General features: G+C 39.0%; 1 protein-coding gene across 1 annotated transcript; it reads left to right on the top strand.

The window, feature by feature from the left end:
• Positions 1 to 910: 910 nt before the first annotated feature.
• LOC306938023 (aquaporin-10-like) lies at positions 911 to 7,368 on the top strand (the record flags this gene model as incomplete). The annotated part of the gene is made up of 6 exons (XM_079522046.1): positions 911 to 997; positions 3,455 to 3,581; positions 3,966 to 4,103; positions 5,221 to 5,339; positions 6,216 to 6,433; positions 7,146 to 7,368. The coding sequence occupies 6 exons, from the start codon at positions 911 to 913 to the stop codon at positions 7,366 to 7,368; spliced, it is 912 nt and encodes a 303-aa protein (XP_079378172.1).
• Between the last annotated feature and the right edge of the window lie 235 nt (positions 7,369 to 7,603).

The raw sequence follows: 7,603 nt of genomic DNA, 5'->3' as shown, positions 1-7,603 counted from the left end.
TCTAAGATGGACTGCTCTTTCCATTAAACCACCTAGAGAAGAGGCTGCCAATCCTGTTGACTAGTTATTTTTCCTCGCAGAGTGAGACACAAACACTTAAATTAAAAATGAAAAGGTTATTTTTGTAATGTCCTGCAGATGGTGTGTAGGGCTATATAAATGTGAGTGAATGAATGGCAAAATTAAATAATATATTTACTTCAGTGTTGGTTGTTAATTCATTCCTGGTTGTCAATATTGAACTACATAAGCATAATTATAAACATTGTAATTTTGTTGAATAAACATGGGTGTTTGCAGAAACTTTGTCACTATAACAGCATTTCAAAGTCTGCACCATAATAGTTTTCATATTTTGTGAAGGGTTTCAGATCTGCTGTATTGGGCAAGACTTGTGTCATCAACCCAGAGACCCACAGGAAAACCACATCTTGGTCTTTGTGGTTAAATTACCTGGACCTTTGGTAACTGCAGCATGCTGAAGCAATGATGAAGATCCTGTGGTGATGGATAATAACAGTGTGTGGACTTTTATTTTGATGCTGATCTTCTGTTTGTCCTACAACTGATCACCTGAGAGGATGTGCATGCTTATAAACCTTCAGTTTTATAACTGGCAGGACTGGAAGCGGAAAAGAACCATTAATTATCACCAATAGGCTTGTGCTATTTCCATTTCGGTAGAATTTTAGCAAGTTGAGCTTGGTGATCGGGCAATGTAACTTCTCCAGGAGATTTGTCTTTTATTGTAGCAGAATTGTACCGGATTGTTGATGCTGACGTACTGTGTATTGCAATTACTGGTTGTCAGTGACATAGTATGCTATGCAGGGATCCGTCCAGGGCACAAGTGGCACAGAATCACAGGCAGTGATAGCTGAACCAGAGCAGTTTTGGATAGATACCAAGCATGGACCAACTGAAGAAGAGACTGAAAATTAAGAACATCCTAGTTCGGCAGTGCTTGAGTGAATGTTTGGGCACGTTCATCCTTATAGTAAGTGTATACAGTATATATCCTTTTTTTATAACCATTTCCTTCTGCATAATGTACTGCATGTGGTACCTTGTGTGGTAATGAATTTTACAATTGGATACTAACAACTAACGAGCATTTTAATATGAACTTTGAGAGCAGTGGACTAAAGATATCAATATGTTCTGGGCTGGCAGTCCATTTTGATGGCATGATTCACCCCTTTCTCTACGCCTCAGGGTCAGCATGTTGATTGTTTTTCACTGAAATTTGATTCAATCACATCTTGCATTGTTTATATTCACCCAAAGGCTGATGCAAAATCTGCTGCTGATACCATTTTAATTATTTGATTTGAATAATTTCAGGCCAGTTGAGTAGCTTTAGATCGATGAGTGACATGATCTGTAAATTTGCGTACACGCCGTAAAATGTTCTGTACTAGCATTTGGGAGGGCCACACGACTCCATGTCAGACCCATTGATTTCTCTTTGACATTCAATACCATCCAGCTAGTCCTGCTTGTTGAGTGGTTAATCTGTCATTTTAAACTCAATACTAACCTGATTGGATGAATAATGATAGTAGACGTTTAAACTGATAGGTTAGTTCTCTCTTAAACTGCCTACGATCTACACAGGTTCCCCTGAAGGTTGCTGATTCTCCCCTTTTGTTTACAGCTTACACTAATGAGTGTCACAGCAGCTATAAGAAAATACATTTTAAAGTTCTTGGAGGGGAGGAACAGGATTATGGGCCTGTGGTGGATGACTTTGTGGTAGAGATGGGATTTATGGCTCTTTGAAGGGATCCGGATCTCTGGGAGCCGTTCCTTTCAAAGAGCCGTTCAAAAGACTGGCTCATTTATGTTTAAGAAGCATTTGTTGTAAGCATTCTAAAAGGTGGCACCACATCCTTCTGCTCTGACAGTAAGATCACAGTTTTGCATTTAACCTTTAAATAAAATATGTGCTATTAGCTACCTGTACACTGTAATACTATAAATAAACCCTACAAGGGACCAGTGAACTGCCATGGGGTGCATATAGCTGCTTACCGGTAGTTTAACAGTTAAAGCTGCTATAAGCAATAATATGTCAAATGTTTAATTACTTTTTTTTCTTTTTTGGTACCTATTGCTGGACAGCCAGCAATAGGTAAAACACACATTTTTTTAGTCTGACTAGCGGTCCGACACGTTAAAATTACCACCGCTGAAGTGCCCTTGAACAAGGCATTGAACCACTACGATGAAATGTGTTCTATGAGCAGGGCCTGGCTGGAAACAAGTTCTTGAGCTTAGCCCAGATACCCTGGGTAAATATAGTAATCATTTCATTTCATTTCATTTCCACAATCTGCCATTGTGGGAACATCTTTGAATGCAGATTGTGGCCCCTAGATGGGACTAAAATTATTTTGGGAGCGTTTTACTCATTGCTGGCTGTCTGAATACAAAAAAAAACAAAGTCATTAAAATTTTGACATATTATTGCTTATAGCAGCTTTAAACCCTGGAGAGGCCTGAACTGTTCTTGGGTGTAGTCTGTATATCCCAAGTGAGTGTACACATGGAATCAAATGGACCCGTTCCATTGAATTTGTACACAGTCCATTTGGTTCCATTTGTACACTCAGAGTTCAATTTACACTCAGGATGTACTTGTACTATACTTGGTTATTGATCTTGATAAGAAGCTGTTTCGAATCCCATCATGTCAACATTATCTGTAAAAAGTTTCAGCAAAGACCTTTTTCTGAGAATAATTCACTCTTTTAACATCTATCGAGATGATGACTCTCTTTTACAGAAGTTTAATTGAATGTGTTTAACCTTTTGTATTTAGTTACATGGTTTGTAAACCTAATCATAGCAAATAGGTTAGATATGCCAGACCACGGTATGCTCCTTCAACTATTTGAACCCTAGCATGTCATAAGACCGGTAAGTGAACGTTCTGTGACAATACAAAATAAATAGCAGGACTACAAGCACACAATGTGGTGTGATGTGAGCTTGTAGATCATCTATTTTCAGCAAAGCAATTTGGTGTAGAGTTAAAAATAAATAAAAAATAAACAGGAGGGACCAAGTATAGACAGACGACCCCTGGGGGACCCCTGGTCAATAACGTACGGTATATTGGATTTAAGTGGTTTATATATTTCTCCCCTCCATTTTCTCTGAAATCTGCCCAGTTGTTGTATTTAGTTGTATTAGAATTTGTAGTTTTATTTTGTATTTATTGTATCTGCATAAGTATTGTATCTGAATTTATTGAACTTCAAACACTTTTTTTCACTCTTAGTTATAATTTAACAATAATTGGTCTATTTCCCTGTCTATCATGTTGGTTGATATTGTGTACTAGTGTTTCTCGTGCATGCGTTTGTGTGTGTAATATATGCATGGTATGAATAATAATATTAGTATAATATATATTAGTATTCCCCCCCATTCTTCCTCTTTCCTCAAGATATTTGGCCTTTCAGCATCAGCCCAGGTGAGAACAACACAGGGTATGAAGGGCCAGTACCTGTCCATCAACATGGCCTTCTCAGTTGGGGTCATGGTTGCCATGTATATCAGCAGGAACATTTCTGGTAAATTTGTTATTGCTGCTTAGAGATGGGAAGGTCCTAAACCCAGGAAAATATATATGGAGCCTACAAATTATGAAGTACATCTCCGGTACACAGTAGAAATGACTGAAGCATGATAAGAATGCACAGTGTTTAACTAATTAAGACCAATTCTAAAAATGTCTTCAGATATGCTATATCAATGGTGCTCAAACCTTTTCATGTCAAGGACTTCCAAAATGATATGTATTTGGCCGCGGACCCCATCTCAAAATATTTTGTTCCAGCTGGGACCTATAGGTAAAATCTAAAATTACACAAATGCTGTTCCTGTTTTTTATGTTAACAAATATGTTATTTAACATATGTGTTAACATTTGTGTCCATCTCTCCACTTTCCTATAGGGGCCCATTTGAATCCAGCTCTGTCTCTGTGTAGCTGTGTGATGGGGCAAATGCCCTGGGCCAAACTCCTGCCCTACTGTCTCTCTCAGGTCTTGGGGGCCTACATAGCGTCTGCTGTGGTTTTCTTCATGTACTACGGTAAAGCATCATTCATGCTTCATTGTATGATGGTGTAGTACCCCGAAATTTCCATAATGTTTGGTACTCACTCATGCTCATGATGCATAGTGACCTTGTACATCAGACTTAAAACTGATCCAAGATTCCATCTTTGATTGATTGATTGAAAATTTGATTAACAGTTTGCAGAATTACAGTACAGTTCAAGCACAAACTCAATACAAAGGCTGTTAACTGTGAGTGGACGACCCAATTAAGCATTACACTTGTTTACAACAGGGTCCACCATGTTCAATTCATCAAAACATTTAGAGACGTACAAATAGACACTTCTATATAGACAAAGAACAGAACAGGAATTCATCATAATGGAGGTAAAAAGGGAAAAGAAACATATACAGTGAGGGGAAAAAGGGGGGGGGGGGGGGGGGGGGGGCGGTGGGTATGGATTCAGATTTTACGGGGGCCAGTTTCGAATTGCAGCCATCCGTAGGTGCCCTTTGAGAGCGGTTTTGAAGGAGTCAAGGGATTCGCATGTCTTAATGACTGTTGGTAGGGCGTTCCACATTTTGGTGGCATAGGAGCGAAAATAATTTAGTCCCTTGTTTGTGCCGAATCTGGGTTGTACATGGTTCGTTGCACTCCCTCTGGTGTTGTGGGTGTGGACTTCGTTAACATTAAGGAAGTATCTAGACAGGTACATGGGTATCTCCATTTTATCTCTTTTATGGTACATATTGCATTACACATAATTACCTATTCTATTAGGCTATTTAAAATAGTTTGAAGTCCGTCAGTCAGACAGACTGTTCTCGAGATGCATGATAGACAGACACACGGACGGACGGACAGATTTTGTGCATAAACAGTAGAATGTTATAATATCAATAAAACATTAATGTTTTGTCAATTATTTGGGGTCCCACTTGCATTTCCTCATGGCCCACTGAAGCACCGTAGATGATGACATAGGAAATACCATAACATGAGGCCGAATATGAGAAAAAGAAAGTCAAATATCCACACCAATTAATCGGTCACCACCACTACCCACCAGTGGGCCCCGGCCCACAAGTTGGGAATCGCTGGTTTATTATTACATTAAACACACGTGTGTCTTTCTTTGTCTGTTTAGATGCCATTATGGACTACAGCAGTGGCATCCTGACTGTGTACGGAGCTAATGAAACAGCCTCTATTTTTGCCACCTATCCATCTGAGTTCCTGACTTTGGGGAGCAGTTTCCTTGACCAGGTAAAAGATGATTAGAATAAGTACGAGAAAATTCATACCACACCCATCTAATTAATTTATACTCAAAAGTGAAAATAATGAAACAATTCAACACTTTACATTTTATTTAGGCCTATTTTTTGTCAGACAAAACTGTCGTACTACGCAGAATATAACTCTTAACTAACTCTTATGACATGCAATTAGTCAACAACAAATTAGGGATATGATATCTTCCCTTTGCACAAATTATAACTGTTAAGAGTTTCATGGCTTAAAGGACCACTTCACCACTTTTCAACCTACCTTCGTATAATTGGTCCTCACTAATGTTCATGATAAAATGCCACTTTTTCCCTACTCGGTCTGTGTCTCATGGGAGGGCTGTGTGCAGTTCATAAACCGGTCCACCAGTGACATCATCGATAGGGAGTCCAACCTAATAGAAACTGCAGGCTTTCTATTCTTGAAAAGTTGCAATGCGCGTTCTCACGATAATACAAATCTAAATATAAAAAGTTTGTTTAAAAAAAGCTTGTTTAAAAGAAAATCTGCCTAACGATGATGTCGAGGTTTATGAACTGCCCACATCCCTCCTATGAGACTCCCTCCTATGGACTTTAACTCCATTAGTGAAATCAATTAAGGCTTGTGGTCTTCTGGATTCACATGGTTATTTCATGATGAAAGGTTACAGGTTATTGTCTCCACCAGCCAGTTTCTTTTCTCCACATTCAGTTTACATGAATTTGCATTTAAAGCATTTATTACCTAAACATAAAGCAGGCAAGGACTGCATGGTAAAAGTCAATGTACAATATTCCTGTTACCACAATACGCATGCATACTCTTATCTGTAACAGATAATTAACCAGTGTCCTCGCTCTAACCATACAGGCAGTTGGTACAGGGATGATAATGATGTGCTACCTGCCATTGGTGGACATTCAGAACGATCCTGTCCCACACAACCTGGTGCCCCCACTGGTTGCGGTTGGTTTACTGGGCATCTCTATGGCCATGTCTTCCAACTGTGGGGGTGCGATCAACCCAGCCAGAGACCTGGGGCCACGCCTACTCACCCTATGTGCAGGCTGGGGCACAGAGGTGTTCACGTGAGTGATGTTGATACGCACCACTTATGGAATTGAGTAATGCGAGTAATACATTTTCCTCAAATACAAACAAACACAAATACAAATTTGTATGTCAAAATTTTATGTCCAAAGCCATTACTTACAGAAAACAGAAAAGGAACCTGTATTCCAATGGATCCAGTGTAGTTATTGTTTAGTCACAAGCTCTTGTTAATAATATTCATTGGTTAAATATTTATAAAAACCGACAGACAAACATAACCACTTTCAACCTGGTGTCTACAGTATTGTTTTTGGCATGTCATCCAAAAACAAATTAACGTTGTATTGTATTTTCACTATATTTGATGAACTATGGAGATGAAAGATACATGGTTTCTGGCCGACAATGTGACAATACTGTAAGTAAAATTGTAAATGGTGCTTTACATAGATTGTGCATTACATTCCCACACACATTCATATTTCATGTAATATAACACTGATGGCCGAGGAAAACATGCAAGGCACCAACCTGCACATCAGGAGCAATTTGCTAGGGGTTCAGAGCCACTGCCACCCATGTAGGCCTACATTGTTTATGGCATTTTGACTTGGGGGAAATAATCGTAAGCTTTTTTTTTATTTTTAAGAAAAATAATACCAAGACATATTGCAAATAGATTTAGCAAATATTGCAATACGGTACATTGTGCAGTACATCTCACAAAGACTCTATTCCACCCTCTAGGGCTTACAACTACTGGTTCTGGGTGCCCATCGTGGCTCCCATGGTGGGAGCTGTCCTGGCTACCTGGATCTATGTCATCATCATTCAGTGGCACCTACCTGAGATGCACCTGCCCCAGTTAGAGCAAGAAGAACCTAGAAGTGACCTCCTCCCAGGAACTGGTTCCCACAGGAGCGTGGAGACAGCATTTGAAAATGGCCTTGAGTTGTCACAGAAACTCTAGTCAATGCAAAAGGCTGTTTTGCGAGGCTAATTGAGGTTTTTAAGGTGATCCTTTGCTCCGTTTCTCCCTCTGAAGCATCTGAAATTGAAAATTAAAAAGAGATTTTCCATTAAAGTCCCCACAGCAAATAAAATAAAGCTTGATATTTGTCATGCATGACTTTTGTTTTTCTTTCTTTCTTTATTTAAAATTTACTGTTCAACTCAATTCACCTTTCTTCTTTTTTTTAATAATA

Source organism: Electrona antarctica (genome assembly GCF_951216825.1).
Source record: "Electrona antarctica genome assembly, chromosome: 15".
Classification (NCBI taxonomy): domain Eukaryota; kingdom Metazoa; phylum Chordata; class Actinopteri; order Myctophiformes; family Myctophidae; genus Electrona; species Electrona antarctica.
The sequence above is the reverse complement of the archived record's forward strand: the minus strand, read 5'-3'. Positions and strand labels throughout refer to the sequence as shown.